The 25361-nt window shown below is 38.7% G+C and overlaps 1 protein-coding gene across 1 annotated transcript in view; it reads left to right on the top strand.

The window, feature by feature from the left end:
* The window catches only part of DCDC2 (doublecortin domain containing 2), a 152940-nt gene extending 132332 nt beyond the window's left edge, over positions 1-20608 (top strand). Inside the window, exons 9-11 of the mRNA XM_029243996.1 lie at positions 1484-1584; positions 18977-19276; positions 20056-20608. Coding sequence (XP_029099829.1) covers positions 1484-1584; positions 18977-19276; positions 20056-20154 — 500 coding nt within the window. The 3' untranslated portion in view covers positions 20155-20608. The remainder of the gene's footprint in view (positions 1-1483; positions 1585-18976; positions 19277-20055) is intronic.
* The last annotated feature ends 4753 nt before the right edge of the window (positions 20609-25361 follow it).

The raw sequence follows: 25361 nt of genomic DNA, 5'->3' as shown, positions 1-25361 counted from the left end.
CTCTATGCTATGCGACTGCTTCCCACTAGCTATCTATTTTACATTTGGTGGTGTACATATGTCCATGCCACTCTCTCACTTTGTCCCAGCTTACCCTTCCCCCTCCCCATATCCTCAAGTCCATTCTCTAGTAGGTCTGCATCTTTATTCCCATCTTGTCCCTAGGTTCTTCTGACCATTTTCTTTCTTTTTTTTTTCTTTTAGATTCCATGTATATGTGTTAGCATATGGTATTTGTTTTTCTCTTTCTGACTTACTTCACTCTGTTTGACAGTCTCTAGGTCCATCCACCTCACTACAAATAACTCAGTTTCGTTCCTTTTTATGGCTGAGTAATATTCCATTGTATATATGTGCCACATCTTCTTTATCCATTCATCTGTCGATGGACACTTAGGTTGCTGCCATGTCCTGGCTATTGTAAATAGTACTGCAGTGAACATTGTGGTACATGACTCTTTTTGAATTATGGTTTTCTCAGTGTATATGCTCAGTAGTGGGATTGCTGGGTCGTATGGTAGTTCTATTTTTAGTTTTTTAAGGAACCTCCATACTGTTCTCCATAGTGGCTGTATCAATTTACATTCCCACCAACAGTGCAAGAGGCTCCTTTTTCTCCACACCCTCTCCAGCATTTATTGTTTGTAGATTTTTTGATGATGGCCGTTCTGACTGGTGTGAGATGATATCTCATTGTAGTTTTGATTTGCATTTCTGTAATGATTAATGATGTTGAGCATTCTTTCATGTGTTTGTTGGCAATCTGTATATCTTCTTTGGAGAAATGTCTATTTAGGTCTTCTGCCCATTTTTGGGTTGGGTTGTTTTTTTTCTTGATATTGAGCTGCATGAGTTGCTTGTATGTTTTGGAGATTAATCCTTTGTTAGTTGCTTCATTTGCAAATATTTTCTCCCATTCTGAGGGTTGTCTTTTGGTCTTGTTTATGGTTTCCTTTGCTGTGCAAAAGCTTTTAAGTTTCGTTAGGTCCCATTTGTTTATTTTTGTTTTTATTTCCATTTCTGTAGGAGGTGGGTCAAAAAGGATCTTGCTGTGATTTATGTCATAGAGTGTTCTGCTTCTCTTTTCCTCTAAGAGTTTTATAGTGTCTGGGCTTACATTTAGGTCTTTAGTCCATTTTGAGTTTATTTTTGTGTATGGTGTTAGGGAGTGTTCTAATTTCATTCTTTTACATGTAGCTGTCCAGTTTTCCCAAGTGCTGTGTTATTAAATCAGTAGCCAGTGGGTGAGGAGAGGCTGGGAAATAGCCCTGATCTTCTGGGTCAGCCTTGTTTTGGTCACTGAACCTTTTCCCAATGAAAATATAGAAGAATTGGGGGCTATAAAAATCTTGTCAATACAAGGGGAATCAGAATACCTACGAAAAATAATCTTCATTAGGTATTTGACTGTAATTTCAACATTCAGCCACACGATGTCACAATTGGATTTCGATTCTCACTGTGTATTTGTCTCAAATAATAGATGAAGGCGTTTTCAAAGCTGGAGAGGAAAGATCAGAAACGCGGGGGGCTGCAGAAGTCCAAGAAGATGAAGATACTCAAGTTGAGATTCCAGTTGACCAGGTAGTCTCCATGCCTTAAAAATATGTGTAAACCAAATACTATTTTTCTTTCAAGTTTTGTGTTACCTGCCCTGTGCTGTTCTTATGCAGGTGCGAGTTAAACGCTCTCAGGTGCTAGCTATGTGGCTGAACGACCTTAAAAATAAAACAAAACACCTTCAGTTCTTCCTCGTATTCCCACAAAGAGGAGCTATTTGGACAGAGTCTTTATTGTTACAGACAATAGTATATCTTTAATAAACAGCATTGAAGAATGAGGTGGGTTGGAGTTAGGTATGAGAAACAGGGCGAAAGTTTGATACAAAAAAGGGTATTGGCTTGGGCGTTTTTAATCTAGAAAAAAGTCCTTCATTTAGAAAAGCAGTTTAAAAGTGCCGTTATTTTCTCTCCTTTAGGGTCCTTGAAATGGCGATGGTTGAAATTTGTTTTTTGTAAAGGAATTGCTTATATAAACGCAGCTCAAATATTTGCTAAGTGTGTATTGATTTTCTTTTTAGGCCAATGGGACACTGTACTTTTAGGAGTGTGTGTGTGTACACACATGTGCTTATAGAAGGAACTAAGTAGTGTTCATTCTGGCTAAATGATACAAGAAATAAAAGTTGTTTAGGCTTTTTAATAGAATTCAATCAAGTTTCTTACAATTCTAAGTGGAGGATTGGAATTTAGGTGAGGAGGGGGAATTCATAATCCCAGGCTCAAGGGAATACAAAGTCACCAGGAATTGCCACTCGTTTCCTGACTATTATGTGATATTTCCTTTTCAAAGAGCAAATCTCACAATCCAGCAAATTCCGTAGTTGATGTTCTCAGCTGTATTTGTCTTAACATTGCAGCAGTGAGATTGCTGCCTGATTATTCCACAGGCATTTTCTGTAAGCATCACCTTCCTGATGAAAAGCTTAATGTGTTAAACATCACACAGATTTCAAAAATCCAAGTTATTATCCAGGATTAGCTGCAACTAACAATTTTTCATAAGCTCCAGTTATAGGTATTTTTTTTTTCCCCTGAGGGAAATTGGAATTTTAAGTCTTCGGTGAAGCTATAATTAAATATTATATTTTAAGACAAAGAAGAGAAATCATCACGTATGTACAACACCTAATAGCAGCAGAAACCAAGACTAATTTATATTCCAAAGTCAAAAATACCAAATATCAAGAGAAAGTCATAGCATTATCACCAAAAAGGAGATCTCTTTGTTAATCACTTAGTTTTGAAATCTGTGATCAGTATTTCTTTACTTGTGAGTTTCATGATCACCAGGAAGGGGAGGGCACGAGAGGAATTGATCCCTGATGATGCTTGAACAGCCATCCAAAGTGTCTGCAGAGCTTGATTTCTTATTTGACACAAGAGCGCTAGCTTATTAAAATACAAGTATGCAGGAGAGACAGATTAAACAGATTGGTAGGGCTTCCCTGGTGGTGCAGTAGTTGAGGGTCCGCCTGCCGTTGCAGGGGACGTGGGTTCGTGCCCCGGTCCGGGAAGATCCCACATGCCGCGGAGCGGCTGGGCCCGTGAGCCATGGCCGCTGAGCCTGCGCATCCGGAGCCTGTGCTCCGCAACGGGAGAGGCCACAACAGTGAGAAAGGCCTGCGTACCGAAAAAAAAAAAACAAAAAAAACAACCAGATTGGTGAAAGCTGGGCAATATCAACAAATTGAGGTCAGTTTGAAGAAAAGAAAACCAGGTAACAAAAGGTCAGAACTGCTTTCTTCTTTGACCCTATTAGTAACAGAGTTAGGATTGTTTAGCTCATGGGGTTGGCACGAGATGCTTATGAAGTCAGGTCTTAGAGTCATTCTCTCTATGGCCTGGTGGTCTTTTGCTCCATATCCTAAGCAGCTATGTTATAAATATTGTGAAAAACCAAGTGAGAGTGTGGAGAAATTAGTGTAACGCTCCATTATAGTAAGAACCACTCTGAGGACCTGTAATAGTAGCAATAGCTACTCTTTATTCAGTACCTACTGAGTGCCAGGCACTGTACTAGGCACTTTCTCATATAATTGTTATGACAACCCTGTAAGATAGGTCTTATCACCTTCACTTTATGTATGGAAATAAAGTAAGCTCCTATAGGTGGAATTACATGTCCGGGTCTGTACTGTTAAGTAGAGGAATTGGGATTTGAATGCAGGTGGGTCTAACTTCAAAGCACAGGAGTGATCTGGGGAAGAGTATTAAATGCACTCCTCCCCCACAAAAGCCAATTATTAACCCAAGGAGGGGAAAAATTCCTGCATAAGAAAAGAACTATTATATACTACTTGGCTCAGCTGTAAATGATACATACGTTTCCTTTCGGGCCATACCTACTTAACTTCTTTGAACTTGTTTCCTATCATCTAAATGGTTCATGTTGTAACTTTAGTCAAAGTACCACGAAGAAGGGTGTGTGTGCGTGTAATATCATGTGCAAATTGGCCAAGTACTTTATCTATGCCTGAAAAGCAGATCAAGTTTCAGAAGTAAATATTAAGGCCTCTGTTGAGAGGCGGTTCTCCATGGATCTCTTGTGTTTTGCATGTTTTGTGAGTAGAGGCACAGATTGCCTTTGTTCTGGACTGTTTTTTCAAGGATGTTTGTGTAGTGAACAGCCTCAAAAGACAGAGATAGTGACTTCCTCTGGAGCAGTCATTCTCAGCTGGAGGTGATTTGCCTCCAAGGGGATATTTGGCAATTTCTGGAGACGTTTTTGATCATTATAAGTGAGGGAGTGCTACTGACATCTAGTGGGTAGTGGCCAGGGAATCTGCTAAATATCTTGTAATGCACACGACTGTCCTCACAGCAAAAAATTGTCCCGTGCAAAATGTCAATAGTGCTGAGACTGAGAAATCCTGGTGTGGATCAAAGGCTAGGTTTGTTGATGGTCCAGTATAATAAAGATAATGTCTCCCTAGAGTGCAAAGGTCAGGCACGTTTACTATCCATTATAAAAGATGGGCCATTGAATTGTATACTTAAAACTAGTTAAAATGGTAAAATTTTTTGCTGTGTTTATTTTATCACAACGAAAATATTTGGAGAAAAAAGATTTGGGTTCTCTAAGCATGGGGTCCTTCCCCTGTAATATAAGCCACCATGTGTATCACCCCCTTCTCATTGCCCTGTGGAAATGGGGCCTCAGGGAGTGGGTGCAAATGCTGATCCTCTGGCTACTGCTATTGCTGTGAGCAATAAAGTCCTTTGTCTCTGACCCAGTAGTCTCTTGTCTTCTGCCAGCACCCATGAAGAGATGGCAGGCTAATGTGTTAGCTTGTTAAGTATGGAAAAATTTCAGATCTTCCATAGTCTTTCATAGCCTCTACTGATCCCATCTGGCATTGTGTTTATGTGTTTAAGTGTGTGTAATGGGGCACTGTGGACTAATTTCAGCTAAAAACATGTTTGAGCTCTGTCCCAAGGTCTAGACTCTTAATTTTTTAGAGACAAATTAATGATCCTGGATCTAATACTACATCCAAACCCATGGGAAACTGAAGAATGTCACATTCTTTTATAGGTTTGGGGAGGCCAGAACAAATACCTTTTCTCAGGGGAGAGTTTAGGTCTCATGAGAATAAAGTACTCTTTTAAAAATTAATTTTTTTGCATGCACATTCTAAATCAATCTGGTTTCCCGTAAGCAGTGAAGGAAGTGCCTGATTAACTAATACCTGTGGCTATACCTGGCACCAATGACTTATGTGTCATTGTGTTCCATTTATAAACTGATGCTTTTCCAAGCTAAGGAGGCAAGAAATGAGACCGTTCCATTATAGTTAAGTAAACTGCCTCTAGTAAGTAAAGATCAGGCAGGAGAAGCCACCATCTCAAAGACACAGGCAAATACATACCTATAAAATAGGCAAAGAAGCAATTATATTTTGGATTTTGTTCCGTTTGAGAGAAGAGAGCAGAAGATGTGGATTGTAACTTCAGCGTGGTTTTGGATTGTTTTATAGCTTTTTCCATCCATTTGTAGTCGATTTTGAGTAGTAATAAAATGAGAATTGCAAGATGTTTTTATGCTAAGTAGTTTCATTAAATAGCATTTAAACCAGCGTCATGAACACAGGAGCAGTGAAAGCTTTCTTTTTTTTAAAATTGGAGGTTGTGGTATATATTATTTTCTTATTTGTTGCTTGATTTAAAACGTAATAAATCCTTAATAACAAAGTTACACATGTACTCTTTTTAAAAGTCAACCAATCCAAGAAAAATTATGACAAAAATTGCAACCACTTGCCCCAGCTTTCCCCGCCTGGATTCTTCCTGCTCTATAGACCTAACCGATTTGAGCTATTAGCTGTTTCTCATGGAATAGAGAAATATTCTTGTGTAATACTTTTTCCTCCTCCCTATTTTAGTAATTGCCTATGTTTTTTTCATTTGCTTAGTTTTCTAAGTTTTCATTTGATTAGTTTTCTATTCTCTGTAGTCATTACCAAGCCATCTCCAAACTCTGCCAGAACTGTTGGTCTCCTCTTGATGTACTCAGATGTACACAGTGATAATAAATCTCAATTTGATCTTTTTCTCAAGCCTTTTGATCATCTGCCTCAGGCTGGTTAGTTGTTCTTTGGATCTACTTTTCAGAGTCATCCTGGTATTTTTCTTCACCATTATTTTGGGAATTTTTTTGCTTCTCCCGTGGATGGATTCCCTATTTCCTGGGTTCTACATCTTCCTCTTTCTTGGTTATACCTTTGTTGTTTTTGTGGAGCTCACCTCTAGCAGCTGCCTCGGAAAAGCTTCATGGGAGGAACTTTTATTTTTTGAGATTCTGCATGTCTGAAAATGTCTTTTTTTTTTTCTCTCTAGCAAACTTGACTGTAAGCATGACTAGATATAAAATTCTAGGTTAGATATAATTTCTCTCAGAATTCTGAATGTGTTGCTCAGTTGGCCTTCCCATCCAGATTTGCAGTTGGGAAGTTTGATGTCATTCTGTTTCCTGATCCTTTGTAAATAATCCTTTTTCTCTCTCTGGAAGCTGTTAGGCTTTTTCCTTTGTTCCTGGTGTTCTGAAAATTTCCAGTTATGTGCCTTGGTGCAGGTCTTTTTACTTATTCGACTGGGTACTCAATGGGCTTTTTGTGTTTTTTTTAAGATTGATTTATTTATTATTTATTTATTTAATTTATTTTTGGCTGTGTCAGGTCTTAGTTGCAGCCGTGGGATCTTCGTTGAGGCATGTGGGATCTTTTGTTGCAGCGCGTGGGCTTCTCTCTAGTTGTGGTGTGCGGGTTTTCTCTTCTCTAGTTGTGGTGCGCAGGCTCCAGGACACACGGGTTCTGTAGTTTGTGGCACGTGGCCTCTCTAAGTTGAGGTGCGAGCTCAGTAGTTGTGGCTCGTGGGCTTAATTGCCCTGCAGCATGTGGGATCTTAGTTCCCTGACGAGGAATCGAACCCACGTCCCCTGCATTGTAAGGCAGATTCTTTACCACTGGACTACCAGGGAAGTCACTCAATGGGCTTTTTTATTCTGAAAATGTTTGTTTTTCAGTTCTGGAAAAAATTGTTGAATTATGTCTTAGATAATTTTCTTCTATTTCTTTACTTTCCTCTGGAACTGCAAGTATTCAGATATAGGACCTCCTAGATTGATCCTCTACTTATCTCTCCTACTTTCCACCTCTATGGATTTTTTTCTATTTTCTCAACTTTAAAAAAAAAATCAACAAGCTTCAGGGTTTATTTTCCATCTATTGATTTTTTTCTAGCCATCGTGGTTTTAATTTTTAAGAGCTCTTTCATATTCTCTGAATGTTCCTTTTTATAGCATCCTATTCTTATTTTATGTATGTGGTCTCTTCCCTTATTTCTCCAAGGATTAACCTATTATTTTAAACTTTCTTTTCCAGAACTATGTTTGTTTCTTCTGTTTCTTTTTTCTTTCTATCTTTCTATCTCCATGATCTCTGTCTCCATGTTAGAGGCTCTTCTTGGTTGTCTGGTTAGATTTTTTTTTAATTGCAATATATTTGACATGTAACATTGTATAAATTTAAGGTGTATGTCTGGATAGATTTTAGAAGGAAGCATTAAGGAAACTCTCTGTGCACAGGCAGAGCTCATCAGGCTGGGGATGTTTCACTGTAGAGTGATTCGTTTTGCCATTTCATTGGCGTACCTCCAATTTTCAGTATCTGTGTAGTTCCTTTGGGTTGGTCTATTTCTTTTGAGTGGAGTCTTTCAACCTCTTGCCTTAATGGTGTAAGCCTGGCTGTGAGCACTTTGGGATCTGATTGTGGGACGGTGGCTTGGGGACCTTAAGTAAAAGACTTTAAGCAGAGAGATGTATCCTTCTGGGTTTCAGTACGGTGCCCTTGTTCTCACTGTGCTTGAGTGCAGCTTCCTTATAGTTCAATATCTTTAAAGAATAAACCTCATTTATTTCTCCAAGGTCAGCAAGGGGATCTTGGGAGTCTGCCTCCTTCATTTAAAGACTCTAAGCCAATCCACCTGTTTTTAGTTATATCGATACCTATGCCCATTATTCCAGAGACAGATGGTGCCTCCAATCCCCAAGCCTTCTATAGGTTTTTTCAATGTGCAAAGTTTGCTTCTTGGCTTCCCCTCCCTACAGACTCAAATTTTAGCTTACTTGGTTCTGCTGTTAATCGGCCCCATGTCCAGTGCCTTTACAGTTTCCCAAATTCTGTGGCTGTTTCCAAAATTCCACTCTTCTGTGTCTCTCTAGCTTCATCCCTTTTAAAGTTGCCCTTACCTAAAATTTAGAGGGAAATTGGAAGGAAGCTACAAACCACCCCCCCCACACACATTTATTCAGTCTGCTGTGTTTAACCAGAAATCTCTTTCACACTAATTCATCACTGTGAAAATAAACTGTCTTCATAGAATCTGCAGTAGGGTTGATAAACTGGCAGCCTGTGACCAAATCTCCTATGAGAGAATTTTTTTGGCTGGCCCAGGGCTTACAATATGGAATCTCTTTAGTGGGCGTGTACTCTTCAGTTTACTGCAGACCTCAGCACTCCCTATTACCTCACACCTGTCCTGAATTACACATTTATGTTATTTGCCCAGCCACTGGGGGCGTTTAAGTTTGTGATGATTGATCTACACATATAGAACACAATGCCATTTTAAAGAATCTGCAGCCTAGAGGCTATAACCAGAAGCAGGAGGTTTGAAGTCCAGATATGCCCATTGACATATTTTGTCCCTTCTGGAGAATCAGCAGTCACCGACAGCTTCTCTTATGAAGGGTAAGCTCAATGGAGAGCTTGTTTGTGTTACTTGTTCATGTTCATGTGTAAAATACACAGAAAGGTAAAGGAGGCTGCTTCTTTTGACCAGACCCCTAAATCTATTTCAGTGAAATGTATTTATTAAAATAAGAATTAGGAAATGTTCAGAACCAGAAAGGCGGCTGGAATAAACTCCTTGCTTTGCCATTGAAGAAACAAATCCCCATACTGTAGTGGGGAAAGCCATTTTCCCACAAACACACAGCCTGCTGGGGGTTGGGGAGTCTACACAGGCGCCCAGGGCTCCTGGCTTCCAGTCTGGTGCTCTGTCTCAACACTTCAAGGAAGGGAAGTGGGGAGATTAGGGGCTTCTAATTATCTCACAAACAGATTCCATCTGTGCGAAGGGCTACTCGGCCTTCACTGCCTTCCCTGAAATGAAAGGAATTACGTACAAACAGTATTTTCACCATTCTCTGCATTCAGGGCACCTCCTCTTAGTGAATCGTGTTCGCGGTTGGTGCTATAAGCATCACACACAGTGGGAAGAGTTAAGATGAGGATGCTCTGGCTTCTTAACTTCCCTGTGCATCATCAACAAGGCCTTCTGTGACATCACCTTTGTTGATTTGTGTTTAATTGATGGAAATGGTGTTAAACATTAAAACATAGCCTTCAGCGATTTCTGATGTAAGCGAAAGAAAATCAACGCTTCTAAAGTGAGAAAACTTAATGGGGCAGGTTTTTTTCTAAGATGGCTAAATAGCTATATAAGTATAAGTTTTCAAGGTATTATATCTTATCCTATGAGTGTTGTGGGAACTTGTGGAGTTCAGTGGGCCTGGGTGAGCCAGCTCTCAGCAGGTGGCTGGCCAAAGCTTCCCTCTCCCTGTGTCCTTAGAGGGTCATGTCTGTAAATAGAACCACCCTTTCTTGTAGGCCATTGTACTTCAAACCATATTAAACCATTTTTTCCCTTCTGTGAATGTAAGCCTCTGAAAGCTGAAAACGGGAAGCAGTACTTTGCTGTCATGAAAAATTGAAACTGATTATTTCCAAACACCTCATTCAGCTTGGGTAGGAGATGATTTTAGTCTCTATGGGAACAGAAATAAAAACAAGTGTAGTAACTTCTTTACTTTCAACATCTCTGCCTGAATTCTGCCATCAAATCCACAGAAACACCTTCTATCCAAAGCCTGTAACAAATCCTACTCCCAAATTTCAAAGGTAGCAAATGCTTCATGGAGAAATGGACATTTAAGGTAGTATTTTCATTTGTGTGTGTGGGGGGGGGGCGTTCTGAGCTCCAGCTTCTAGGTCTAGTGTATTTCAGGGAGGGAGACCTGACAGGTAAGAATGAGGAGGACAGTTGGGTGGTTAGGTAGGCTCTCTTGCCTAGAAAGTTGTAGCGTGTGCTGTTATCTCAGATAGCGAGGGTTTTAAACATTCAAATATACTCCTCAGGGAATTCTGATATAAATATAAGAAAAAGCAACATTTACTTTTTCTTAAATTTATTTTTTAATATTTTATTTATTTATTTTGGGCTGCACTGGGTCTTTGTTGCTGCACATGGGCTTTCTCTAGTTGGTATGAGCAGGGGCTACTCATTGCGATGGCTTCTCTTGTTGTTGTGGAGCACGGGCTCTAGGTGCATGGGCTTCAGTGGTTGCGGCGCGTGGGCATAGTTGCTCCGCGGCATGTGGAATCTTCCCTGGCCAGGGCTCAGAACCCACGTCCCCTGCGTTGGCAGGTGGATTCTTAACCACTGCACCACCAGGGAAGTCCCAACACTTACTTCTAAAGTGGGTGGGACATCAGCTGTAGTGTCTGTTTAGATGCCTTTTCCCATTTCCAAGTTTTGGTGCTGCTGTTACTGTCAAAGGTGTGATGTGAGTTTAAAGTGTAAGTCACTTGAGCAGCCTCATCTGTCTGTGAAAATACCTTCCAAGTAATTGATGCTTCTGATATTTTGTGGCTCATTTCCATACGATTTCAATATTCCATCTTCTTTCCTCTTACCACTCAGGACTCCTGAGTTAACCTTTGTAACTGCATGCATATTCTCTAGAAAACCTGAATACTTATGGTTTCCCCTGAGCCATCCCTGCTAGGATGCAGACAGCAATAACAACTACCAGACCTTTTCTGTCTTGCCATACAAATCAACCATTTTCCCAGGATGTCCCTTACAAAATAAATAGTAAGATATGCATGTAGGCAAATGCAGGCAAAAAGGCACTTGGAATATCAACGCTGGTGTCATGTTAAGGAGAAAGTCTGGTGTCACTTTTCTAGTAACAGTATCAAGAGCAATTGCTTATGATAAAAAAAGTGCTTTTTAAAAGGTAAAAGTCTCACCTTTCTTATAAACACTTCTATGTTTAAGGGTACGTATTATCTGTAATTGTACATATATGTGTAATATGTCTGTTAATCTAGCTGCACTCCAGACGTTCTTGATGTCAGTGAGGCTTTGAGACTGGAACCATCTAAATGATTTGTGCAGTCATTATATACATCAGTTTAGTGAGTATATAGGGGAGAGTATAATGAATACCCTTTCTTGACTCCAGCGAAATGTAAGAATTGTGCTTTATACAGAATATAGTATTACACAATTACTCACAAGAATGAGCTAGTCCTGAAAGTTCAGGATGGAGAAACAGTGTCTACCTGAAAACTGGTTCTCTTAAAATTTTAGTCACAAATTGACTAAATTCAACATAAACACCAGGGGAGAAGACCTTTAAGCACAGGTAAAAATATCTTCCTGGTTTATCGCCTTGGCAACAATGATGTGTTTCTTTTTTATAAAGTGACTCCTAAGAAAGAGTGGCAGGGTGATGTAATTAGAATAAATCTTGTAGAACTGTCTTTATGGCTAAATATCATTCTGTCAACAGTCAGTACTATTTTCTCCCAGTTTTCAATAAAATTCATATTTTTTAAGTTAAAATATGACCTTCATCTAACGAGGCATAATTACAATTAGAAATTTTAACCAAAGATGTCTTTTAGGGGTGGTGGTGTATTTATGACCATACCTGTGTTACATGTGGTTTAGAGCCTCACCAAGTGTCACCTGGGGACCAGCAGCATCAGTAGCACCTGAGCTGCTGGAAATGCAGAGGCTCAGAACTGCTGACTCAGGATCTGCATTTAACAAGATGCCCGGTGATGGAGAGGCATTGGCTTAGAAGACACAGGCTGGGAGTAACTATTTAGCATCGTGTTGAGTTTGGAATGTTGCTCTGTACATTATCTTGGGGAAATAGTACAGTCCTGTGGTCAGAAAAGCATTCATATCCCTCTGTCACTATTGGTGGGGCTTTTGGACAAGTTTACCTATCTCTTTATGCTTCAGTTTGTTTATCTGCAAGTTGGGATGGGAATAGTATTTTCCTCAAATGGTGGTGAGGTTAGTTTAAATATGATTAGGCATATGAGGTGCATGGAACATAGGACCAGGTCCCTGGAGAGTGTGCAACAGACGTGAGCCTTGTCACCATCATCTGTCCTTTCCTGAAGGCACATACTCTGTTGGCTTTTATCTGTGGGAGGCACATTTGGGTTTAATTCAAGACGATGAATTACAATCCTGTGGGAAATGTGGTGATGGACACAAAGATGAAGAAGAAAGAGCCCTTGCTTCTAGAAACTTCCAGAAGGCCTCCCTAGAGCCGAGGTTATTTCCCCATTATTCCACAGTCATTCCAAACATCGTTTGAGGCATCTACGTACTCGATAACAATTCACGTTCACAATTTTCCTTTTTATTTTTAAAAGACTTTTTTTGACATGAACCATTTTTAAAGTCTTTATTGAATTTGTTCCAATATTGCTTCTGTTTTATGTTTTGGTTTTTTGGCCGAGAGGCATGTGGGATATTAGCTCCCTGACTAGGGATCAAACCCGCACCCCCTGCATTGGAAGGCGAAGGCTTAACCACTGGACTGCCAGGGAAGTGCCCCACGTTCACTATTTTCATATCAAACATAAGTAGGGGATAATGGCACACTGTGATTAGAGTTTGACAGGTGTTCTGAGGGCGCAAATCAGGAGTGACAACTGCCTGAGGGGACCAGGAAGGCTTCGAGAGAAGGTGGGTCTAACGAAGGGAAGGAAGAGCCTTCCGGGTAAAGGTAGGAGAAACAGGATGAATAACCGGCTACTGCCAACCTGTCATTACAACTGAAGACAAAGTCGTGCATTACCTAAATGCATATACTCATTTACGGAGGTCACCCTTTTTTGGTATTTACTGCTGGCACATTTGTATTACTTTTAAGAGTGAATAGAGTTCAGAAAAAATAAAAGCTATTGGATGGTAAATTTGTTGTGAGAAGTGCATACCAGGGAACTCAGAAGCAAAGAATAAACTAAGTAACTAAAAGCAAGGGTGATTAGTTTATGAAAATCAAACCTAACCGTCTCATTGGACCAGAAGTTGAACATCAGCCTGCATATTAACTGTATTAACTAAGAAGGGCAAGATAATTGCTAAGTGTCTTGATATATTTTGTTTGTTTTCACGTGAATGAGATTTAGAAGGGAGACTGCTCTAAGTGGCCCACTAGAATACGATTTCATGACTGTAGTGCAAATCCTGTATTATACTATTTCATCAGACAACAGCCTCTCAACTCTTTCCATCCAAGGGCAAGAAAAATGGAGTGGTAACAATAATAAACATACACACATACACACACACACACACATATGTATATATATATATATATATATATACTTGTAGCTTTTTCAGTTTATAGTGGTCTTTCATGTGCATGATCTCGTTTGGTCCTTACTGCACTTCTGTGAGGTCATTATTATCCTCAGTTTCCAAAGGGTGAGGTGGGTTCACTAGCCTGAAGCTGCAGTGACCCCTGCCTTCCCAACAGACCACGGCTGCTTCATTTCGCGCAGCTGACATCACCATTGTAGAAAACATCAGCAGGCAGAAATTTTGTCCAGGAACCCCCACCCCTGCCTGGCGAGCTTCTTCAGTTATGAACACAGTCTCTTGGAATCACATGAGAACTGGCTTCTGCAGGAAGGAGAGGCAGCGTCACATGTGGGAGCTCTGCTTCCCTTCAGTGTAAAAGGGACAGTGTGATTGGATCTGGGAAAGAGGGTTCTTCCCTTCCTGCTTCTCTTCCTCCTTCCTCACTCTCTCAAGTTGAACTTGCGATGTCTAACTCTTACCTTTTCCATCCATGTCCCTGTCCCTTTCTCCCCACACCCTCCACCCTCGCCCTTTTGCCTCCTGTGTCCACTTTTCTCTGTCAAAATTGCAAACATCATCGGAATCTTGTAAGGTTCTTTGAGGTGCGGGTGGAACATGGGTCCTGTGTACACGTCACCCCTGGCTCACTGCGCTAACACTGGCGTCTGGCTGGCTGTGACTGTCCCTGCTTAGCTGGGCAATCAGGCAGGGCCAGCTAAACGGGCAGAGGCTGAGAACTACTTGGGAATTTTGAAGAAATTAAATAGTTGCAAAGTTTTGTTTTGTTTTGTTTTTTGGTGGGGTGGAGTGGGAACACATTATTCAAATATAGTGTGGCTATCTAATAATGGACACCCACTCTCTTATAGAAGGAGTGCTGTTTTGTTTTTTTTTTTACTTCTTTGTAGGCCCTTACCACGGTATAGATTTTATCTGTGTGCGTGTGTATGGGTGTAAAACTCAGTGTTCCTTATGGGGATGATTTGATTGATGTATACACTAGAAACATCTTTAATAATTTAATGCTTGCTTCAAAGGAGATTACACCAAAAAGCGCATTGCTTTTCATTTATTCATTACAGATCTGTCATAGAAGCATTTTTTTCTTTCTTTCTTTCTTTCTTTCTTTTTTTTGTCCTGAATTGTGTTGTAGTAATAATAAATTTCGTACTACACTCAGGGTATTTTAAAGGATTATAAGCCTTTTAACTAATGTTACCATCTTATTTAAATTGATCAAATTGGTATTTCAGCCCCATAATCCAGCATTTCTTAAAGTTGAGCCAACCAGATATGGCTTCGTTTGATGACTACTAAAATAGCTGTGCTGGGAAAGTCTAATAGAAATAATGGGATGAAAGCATAATACTGCTTGTTAGTAGTCGTGGTAATAACAGCGAAGAGAACAGAGCTGAATTTAGGGCTAGGTGTCTCTATCCTTAAAAAGAGATTGGGGTATATCCCAGCCCAGCTCTTTTCATTAAAGGGGGAAAAAAATGTATATGCGTTTGGATATTGGGAGCAAAGAAAGGGGTAGGATGAGAGACTTAAAACTAAAAACTAGAAACCAACACTCTATCATTCTGTAACTTTTAGGTATAAATCCAGATATCAGTAAAGGAAAACAGACTTTTTCCCATTTAGACAGCCGTAGTCACCTTAGCAGACTTTAGCAAGCTCTTGTAATAGATTCTCAGAGGCAAGGGACATATCTAGATTCCTGAATGGTTACACTAAAATTTGAATTTTCTGGTATCATTATTAAAGATTTTGTATTAAAAATGATGTATAACTTCTCTTTAAAACCAAAACCCAAAGTTGCTTTGAATAAGGCAACTTTAGGCACAGTAAGGATTACAATTTCTAGAAGTGCGATACACGATTATCCAATTTTCAGAGGTAACTTGCACAGAAATCTTTTTGCTCTCATTGGCCATTAGCGCTGTAGTATTTCTGGATTTTCGTTATGTCCTGCTCCAAGTACTCTGCCTAACAATGTTTATAACGTTCCTTCCCTAGATCTACCAGTCTTTAATAGAAATCCAGAAATGTTTTGTTTTCAGGTCAGTAATTCTTTAAACAATAAAAGTCATGTTGCCTACTGCAGACGTCATATTTTCTGGCCATTGAAAGTATACTTGGGTGTGCTTGCAGCAGTGCTAGGTACATTAGCAACTGCTTGTGTTGTTTCTTGGAGAAAGAATATAGGACTTTGAGACAAGACCACCTTGGGTTCCATCTTAACCCTGTTGGTTCACCTGCGGTGTGATGCAGGCAGCGTTGAGGGATTTCTCACTTTCCTCATTCATATAATGGGCATCAGAAGCCTGTTTCGTAGGGTTCTTGTGAGGGTTTTAGGAAATGATGAAGGTATGAATGCTGAGAGTGACATTCGGCACATACGGGTGACGGTTGCTTGGTGTATTTGCTGCCTGTCCTTTGCTCTCCACCTATGGACACCATTCACGCAGTGCTGTAGAAACCTCAGTGCCCAGACTGTGTGGGATATGGCCCCAGGCTGCCACATGCTGAGTTACTGCTCTTTCCTCCTGCCCCACGATCACGTGATGTGCTGCAGTACTGCTCTGGGCTCTTTGATGTCACAGTTGTATTTGTCTCTGAATGCCTGGCATCTAGCCCAGCACAAACAGCTGCTCCAGGCCCATTAGCTCGAGTCATGGTGCCTGAGAGCCCTCCAGTGTCTCTTAGAGTCCCCCTGTGAGTATCCCCTAAAAAATCCCTCAGTCACCAGCAAGGGAACTTGCTGTCTCTTGGTCCAAGACCCCTGAGCCTTTTCATGGCCTCTTCTGATAGGTTAGTGGGGAGCCACCCGCCGTGTTTCTCTGAGTTGGCTCCTTTTTTTTTTTTTCCTCTGTACATTTTTTTTTAACATCTTTATTGGAGTATAATTGCTTTACAATGGTGTGTTATTTTCTGCTTTATAACAAAGTGAATCAGCTATACATATACATATATCCCCATATCCCCTCCCTCTTGCATCTCCCTCCCACCCTCCCTATCCCACCCCTCTAGCTGATCTCCCTGTGCGATGCGGCTCCTTCCCACTAGCTATCGATTTTACATTAGGCTCTTTATTCTAACTCTCTCCCGCCCAGAGTCCCCTCTCTGTCCCAGTGTCTTATTGAGGAAGCCTCTGGACCTCCTGGTGCTGCCGGTTCCTTCCCTGGGTCCCTCAGAAGCCCTTTCTCCTCAGTGACATAAATGTCATCTTTGGCCCCAGACATTTCCTCTGCTCTGTTTTCACAATGACAGTGCCCACCCTGTCTCTTGCCACACTCTCCTGTCATCACTTCTAGTGCGTCTGCGTCAATGCTCTGCCCTCTTTGTTCTCTGCATTGAGAGAGGGTGGGACAAGCGTGTGGAGATGGGAACATAGTGTTTTCTTCTTTGGAAATTGAAAATTTTTCTCACCTTCATTCATTTAGGTCTTATGCATAAAAACCAGAAATCCTTACCAAGTGCTGTGGGTTTCATTTTATAAATCTCTTGCCTTTTCTTTCCACATCATCTGGCAGATCCATCCCCTCCCACCTTTAGTTTCTGTCCAGCATTTGGCCTTCCTAAGGGCCTCCCCCTGGGCAGCATGCTTAGGGATCACTAGGGCTCTACACAGTTTGACATTAAGCAACTGAATGGAAATTTGAAAGATGCAGAAGCACTGTATTATTATTTAATTTAGTCTTTGATGACATCGTCTTTGATGACATTGTCTTTGATGACAAAGACGATGGTTATTGGAATATTTTAAGAATTCATTTTTTTAACCTTCATTTTTTTAAAGGGCATCTTTGATATCATGTAATCAAATCTGAGACTTTATGTTGGACAGAGTATAAGAATTCATGGTTCTGCCTCTTTCCTCTTCGAAATAATGTGTTGAATTTTATCCTGAGTTTTTTTAGTCTACTCTGCTCCATTTGCTTCCTTCTTTACTTCCTAAACTGAGAGCATTATGATAACTTTTATAAGAAGACTATTAATAGTCCCATAATAAGAATTTGGGTAGTTAGAGGAGATTGGACTTCCAGAGTTGGAAGGGAGGTCAGAGTTAATTGCACCTCAAACCTTTGTTTTACAGATACCAGGGGATTAACTGACCTGTCCAGTGTCAGATGACTAGAAAGAGGCAGGAGTGGGGTCCTAACATAAAACAAATTCTGTTTCTACCTTATCCTTTAAAAAACTCATACTTTATTAAGGCCAATGAAGAAATATGGTAGGTCCAGGAAAGAATGTATTATAACAAATGGGAAGATATTTAATTTTTTTTTTTTTTTAGGATCATGATGTGCCAGGTGCTTTGCTAGGCACTGTAGGTAACTTATTTAATCTCTGTGGAAGTTTTATTATATTCTCATTTTACAAGTGGGGAATATGAAGGTCAAAGAAGTTAGGTAACAGCCAGTAAGTGCCTGGCCAGGACTTGAACCTGGGTCTTTCTCTCTCTGAAGTCTTGGCTCTGGAACTTGGCCTCCTGTTCTCTTTTAAAACAGACTTACATGTATCTAAATAACAGTAAAAATGCCTAGTTTATAAAATACTTGAGCGTTTCTTATTTTCATAGAAAGAATATATAGTTTCTTGGCCTTGGATCTGCACGACAATCACTTTTTTTTTTTTTTTTTTTTTTGCGGTATGCGGTCCTCTCACTGCTGTGGTTTCTCCCATTGCGGAGCACAGGCTCCGGACGCACAGGCTCAGCGGCCATGGCTCACGGGCCTAGCCGCACCGCAGCATGCGGGATCTTCCCGGACCGGGGCACGAACCTGTGTCCCCTGCATCGGCAGGCGGACTCTCAACCACTGCACCACCAGAGAAGCCCTCGACAATCACTTTTTGTATTTAGAGATATACAGTCAACTCTCTTAGGCGTTGTGTGGAAAGCTGTCCATGTTTATTTTTAGAAAACCAGGCTTCACATCCTGGCCATCGCCATTGCCCTTTTTCATACTTAGAGATTTAAATACATACCAGACACTAGTGGTGGGGATGATAATCTCTCCACAAAGAATTTTTTTTTACCTCCTCCTCTGGGCCACTAGACATTGGCCAAGTATCCTGCAGTGTAGTTTTCTCTTTGCCATGGGGATTAAGTACATTGATTTTGGAGTCACATGGTTCATTTTCATTCTGGCTGTTCCACTTACAAACAGTGGAATCTTGGGCTAGATACTTGGTCTCCCCAGACCTTAGTTTTCTCACCTGTAAAATGGGAATAATACCAACCTCACAGGATGATTGTGAGAATTAAATGAGAAAGTATTTGTGAAGAGTGGTATATTTGTAAAGGTTAACACAAGATATACTGTATATATGCAAATGTAAGGGAGTTTCACTTGACAGTAATATTATAATTATTACATTATTATAATGTGCCATGGAAAAATCTCTGTTATACTTTCTATTTTTATCCATTATTCCTTTTGATCCATCAGAGGCCAGCAGAAATAGTAGATGAGGAAGATAGAGAGAAAGAAAATAAGGAAGTGGGACAGAAGGAAGACTTTTCAGGAATGAATGGTGGAGTTGAAGAGGAAGGAGGCGGGGAAGCTACTGAAGCTCCAGAGCAAGCAGAGGAGATCCTGGATCACAGGGAGGAGCAGGCAGGTCCTGCTCGTGTGAGCAGAGGCACCAATGAAGAAAATGGCGAGGAACTGGACCAGGTTAATAATGAGCTTCAAGAAGCAATGGATGAGGAAATAAAGTCTCAAGGAGCTGGCAGTGGATGTGAAGAGGTATTTCTATTGCTTTTGCTCACTTGTGTGCATGCATGAAGTGTGTGTGTGTGTGCATCTGTGCTCACACTTAGGGAATTATTCAAGCACTTAGGATGTGAAAGCTATGGCACTTCCAGGATTCCATGGAACAGAGTTTGAAAACCAGCTAATTCTAATCTTACACCCTTAGTTTTCAGTCCAGTGGGTAAAAGACAAACTGTAATGAGATATCATTAATGTATGAGAAATCCAAGGGGCAGGGTTGCTGTTCCAGAAGCTGCCTTTATGTTTTCATTTTCTGTCCTCTTATCTACTCGATGGTGCTTGGTACCATAGTCACAAAGAATTTGTGAATTCTAGTAGAAAACTAATAAAAGACATCTGGTATGGGGCTGGATTACTAATGTGACATGAGAGGAGGACTGTTGCATTTTACTCTTCCCTTTTCTCTGAAAATGCTAAAATGAAAAGTATAGGTATGTTGTTGAAAAGAAAAGCTCAAAAGGAAATAAAGAAAAAAATTGAGAAAAATAACACCTGAAGCTCAAGAGGTGAGTCTGTGCCCTTTAAGCACGTGGTGGGTTATGGTCCCAGAAAGGGCTTCTGAACAAGTAAAGTTTGAGATTGTCTTGTCCACTGGGTGATGATAGACTAAACAACATAGGGAACCCAAGGAACTATTTTTAGTTGAATATTTATAAGATTAAAGGCAATCGTGAGTCATTTTTCCTTTGTAAATTTTATCGCCTCTGTAACTAAAGAGCTAAATATCTTTGTTTTCATCTGTTTTCCTCCAGGCTGACTTGGACCCTCAAAGACCACCAAAGCCAGAAGTAAAAATCACCAGCTCACAAGAAAACGATAACAATGAACAAAACAAGGATAATCTGTCATAGCATGGATGATTTTTAAAAAGAGAGTATATTGAGTATAAGAAAAATTAAGGGTTATAATACTCGAATAATAAGCATACAGTTATTGCTAAACATAATGTGACAATATGGTTGAATACTACCTACTGAAATTTAAAATTAGAGGCCAAACTAATGGGAAACACTAGATAGCTTTGAATAGCTACTAAAGCAGAGTGACTTTTTATGAGATGTGTTTTAAAAAGTCATTTAGAAAAATTAAACAAGAGTCATAGAGGGGAATTTGCACTGGAAGACAATTGGCCACTTGTCTTTGTAAAGATGAAAAAGAACAAGATCATTCCTTTTCTTGTTAAGTGAGATTATTAGATGGCAGCTTATGCTAAAGCACTTATCTAAGAAGGCACAGAATTAAAAAAAATGATAATAGGAAAGCATGTACTATTTTTTTAAAGCAATAAACTCTTGAATAAACAAATTGCAATTTAGTTTCAGAGATAATTTGAAGATGGCAATAGTTTGAAATGTTTCTGTGTCTTGTTGACACTCCTTTCTTTCTTCCTCCTTAGCCAAAATCCACCTTAAGAGAACAAAAAGGAAAATGCAAGGTATTCATTTTGGAAGGAGGAAGTATTCATTCAGTGTATTCCTGACAAATATTGTCATGCTCCTCCCTTAACTGCTGCAGGTTTTAATCCTTATGGCTTTAATGACACATACTCAGGAAGGAATTATAAAGGAACACGCAATTATATCACTGAGCCTGGCTGGGTGTTTTGCAAACTCTGGTATCCTATGGATTTTCGTTGATCCAGTCTACCAATACCAATAATACTCCTCTCTTCTCATTTGCATTATTGTTCAATATTGGCTATTCCAAAGATTGAATTTTCTCCAAACAGTTTTTTAACAAAAAGAACAAGACAGCATAGTAGAAAAAAAGTAGGCTATATGAAGAGTTTGTTACTCCTCAATTTCTCTTGCCTTTTGCCTTATTTCTATTAGGACTGCCTTGTCATATTTTTTCCCCTAGGGGTATCAGCAAATATTTATTTTCATGGTCAGTTATATTTAGACCTTCAAGCAGATTCCTTTCTATATAATTAGAAGCTATAGGATAGAAATTGTTGAAAAAAGTTTAAAAATTGTCATAATGAAACCAGTTCCTGATTACAGTTTTAGGGGTTAATTAACTAAATTGCCTTGTTAGGTATATATGGAGAAAAAAATAATCGTATTAGTTTTTTGAATTCTTAAGAGATGATGCAGTTCTTCCTTAAATATAGAAATATGTTTTTCTCACATTAAAGCATATTTTTGTTAATTATGTATAAGTTATAAATTTGAAATTTTAACTTCTTGTGCTTTCATAGAATTCATTATTAATGATAAGTTTAAAAGATTTTTTTCCCCTCCAGGTTTCATAACCAATCACTTGGAATCAAAGTAGTTACATAAAGCACTTAATAATACTATAGAAAACTGGTGTATTTTTCCTAGAAGCTATTTTAATGTTTTCCACAAATAGGAAGTATATGCAGAGAATATAATGTAACAGTATTGGAAAGAGATACTGATATAAGGGTATAGTAATCTGGGACGATGATTATAAATGGGGTCCTATATTTCTAATATAAGCTCTAGATGGTGCTTTCTACTAATAGGCTTATTTTTTCAAATGGGACAATGTAAAGCATTGCAGACTATAAGCAACAATCTTAATAATTCTTGTTGCTAGGGAAATAGACTACCTGGTATTTTAAATTCCCACACTATTACTGGGCCTGGGGTTAATGATTTCAAATAGTTTATAAAAATGTGGGATTACATATAAGAAATTATAACTGATTATCAAGGTGATTCTTTTTTCTTTCTTTAATGAGGATTTTATCTCTCTCTCTCTTTTCCTTCTTCAATAAAGATATTCTGTCTCTTTTTTTTCCCCTGTTCTTTGCTTCATCATACTTAATATTTAGGTTTTCAGGAACTTTTTAAGAGTCATTTTAGTGAAGCACAATGTTACTTTAAATGAAAAACAAAGTTTGGTAATTTAAGTATACTTCAAGAAGGTGATAGGCCACAATACCTGTAGCAAAAAATTAAAAAATTGGGACGTAATACTTATCTTTTATGTGCATATTTCACCACCTGTCTGTAGGATATAATTGTGACTTAACTTGAGGGATGAACAGTCACTAATAACTTTAAAACACTTTGCAAGCATATGTTACTAAAAAAAAAAAAAAAAAGAACTATGTCGTCCAACCAAGGAAGAAATCACTGACAGATGACTAAAATTGTAAATGTCATTTTGGAGATGACTTTAACACACATGATGAAAGTTAATTCACCTTCCAAATGTGGACATTTTCCTTGTGGGAATGGTGGCCTCCGTGGCAGAGTAGCTCCACACATTAAGTGAGACTTGCTGACAGATTTGGAGAACATTTATGTGAGTGAGCAGAAGAGATCTTGGTTAGGCTTCAGGTATTGTTTTATAGAGGGTGTTAATAAGAAAAACTCATGGAGCTTTTATGTGGTAACCAATCACAGAATGCTTTCATCTGTTCTTTGTGATAGATTTTCATAGTTTTAATGAAATGCTTTTCTTAAATTTAATTGGGTTTTCACACATTTGTCAGCAACTGGTTTGTTAGTTGAAATGGAACATTAGGAGTTTTGCAGCGCAAATAAGATTTTTAACTAAAGTCATTTTCATGCAAAGGACGTATTACCTGGTTTAGCTTCTGTTAAAATTGCATTTGAGCATCCATGGATTTCTAATTCTGAAACAAGATACTCTGGCCATAAGATAACTTTTTACTCATTATATTTCTCTATGGACATAGGATGACTTTTTGTTTATTAAGACATTTTGGGGGGGAATATTAGAAAGCCAGACTCATAGGAAGAGTATGATACCCTCTCGTGCCTCCCGTTTTATGATGAGAGTGTTGATTCCTGCTGTCGTCTGTAAGCACAGACCCATCCTATATATATGTGGCTCAGAGTCAGTCAGATCTCTCTGTAGGCTCACGATCGTGAAGCCATATTAATGTGAGCTTATTCATGTTAACTCTTCCAGTTATAGCTCAAAAACCAACATCCTCGAAAATTTCACTAAATAACTTACCTTCTACGCAAAGGATAAAGCTAATTCACCTAGTTAAAATTGTGGCCACAGAACAACAGGAAGGCTTCTTTATCTTGTTAACTGACTCTCCTAAAGAATTAGCTCTGTCCTTCCATTTTTTGCTCAACAAGGAGCCAAGGCAAAAGTTCATAAAGTAGATTAATTGCTAAGCAGAAAGCATCACATCTGAACTGTTGCCAATCTGAACAGAAATAGACTATGTAGATATACACAGACACATAACAAACACTCACACAGATGCACTCACACACTTTAAAATGTTATTAATGGAATAAGGTTCTTTTGAGAGAAGCAGTGGACAAAAACTGTTGGTAAGGAAATGCTAAGAAATGATGTATATCAATGGTACTTTAAAACATGGTTCCTGAAGACTTTAAGAGGTTTAAAATTCTTCTCAAAATAAAAAAGCCACCAGCATTTTAATGGAAAATTTATTCTAGGGAGGGGTGAGATATATATTAATATATAAAATCTTTCTTTCTGAAGTAACTACAGAATACAGTTCTTTAGTCCTTTGTCATCAGTCTTAAGTACCATATACTTTGGCTCAGAATATTTTGTACCAACCAAACACAGGCTCTGTCAAAAGGTATTACTGCTTGTGAATGTGTGTGTGATTTCCATGAACATGTAGAGAGGACTCTTTTCGGTACCAAGTAGCCAAGTTCACCACAAACAGAATAAAAGTATGACTCATTAGTCTATTAGTTTATCTAATGTTCAAGTTCAGTGCAGAAGCTTTTTAGCTTCCTTGTATAAGTGTAATAACCTGGAATGGAAGGATTTTTTTTTTAAGGTTAGTCTGTTTTTCTAAGGTGATGAGCACATACAGTTCTTCATTATTAAATATTTTTGTAAATAGTGTACGATTTTTGCTTTTCAGAAACTATCCTGGTATTTAGATGGGTCTGATTTTTCTTACCACATGAAATTTGTGTATTTCCTACCATGAAGTCTAAGTGACTTGGAGAATGAATATGTGCCCCTACATGTTGATGAGGAAGAAAAATATTATTTTTGAAGAGGCATAGCATACTGTAGGAGATGGGGAATTAAAAGATGTCTGGATAACAATAAAGCATTTATAAAATCAGGAGGTAACTAATGGAGCTCCGCTGACTTAAGCCAACGACGACTTAGCTTTAATCTATGAATGGAACCAAATGTGTTCTCTGTTGCTTAATCCACTTAAACCACATAGTTTAATTGAGGGGTTGAGTTACTGTCACAAATGTAATGGCATATGGGAAGAAGGAATGACAGTAGTCAATTTTAGAAGAAGATTGAAGAAAACCTATTGTTTTTTTTGCTTCAGTGTTTTTCTTGTGTCTTAAATCCTTAATATGTACAATGATAATGGGTGATTATTGAAGTTGTAGGTAAAGATTAAGTTGAGCTCATCATTTTTGTATATGTTTAGAACTCTTCTTTGCAAGGACGATTATTTGTTTTGATCAAATTATGAGCTTTTAGGTTTTTACTTCTGTATCAGTGCTCACTCTGTAAGTTTGCTGTATTTTTTTTAGCAAATAGATCTGTGTTTTATATAATTAAAATGTGTTTGGATAGTTTATTGTTTATGATGTTGTATTGCTAATATTTCACGTATTAATTGTTTTTATGACATTTTTTCACAAGCATAATACTTTTGATTTAAACCATGTGGAAATTCAGCACATTAAAAGATATTTCTGTTTCTATTTGGCATAGATATTAAACTTCATTATGTAAAGAGAATTTTTTTTTACAGCTTCATATACATGTTGTTTAGTTGATAAAAATTTGAGGGATATTTTTAAAAAACTCACTGTTTTTTCTTTTATGAAATGGTATTAGAGAAACACAGGTTCAGAATTTTTGTTATGATAAAGGTAAAAACAGAACAAATTATGCACATTTAGTGTAGATATAGCTATAGGAATAAATTCACAGTTTTACAAAGAGACTGGTTAAAATTCTGCTTCAGTTTGTAAGATATTCACTGCCTTCATTCTATTGAATTAAAAGTTTTGTGTTTTCCTTTCATGTTTGAGAAGCAAAAACAGTTAAGCAAAAGCATTTTGCCTTCTTAATATGT

The sequence above is a fragment of the Monodon monoceros genome, unplaced genomic scaffold, assembly GCF_005190385.1.
Source record: "Monodon monoceros isolate NGI ecotype Baffin Bay Population unplaced genomic scaffold, NGI_Narwhal_1 Super_Scaffold_3, whole genome shotgun sequence".
In the NCBI taxonomy this organism is placed as follows: Eukaryota; Metazoa; Chordata; class Mammalia; order Artiodactyla; family Monodontidae; genus Monodon; species Monodon monoceros.
The sequence above is the reverse complement of the archived record's forward strand: the minus strand, read 5'-3'. Positions and strand labels throughout refer to the sequence as shown.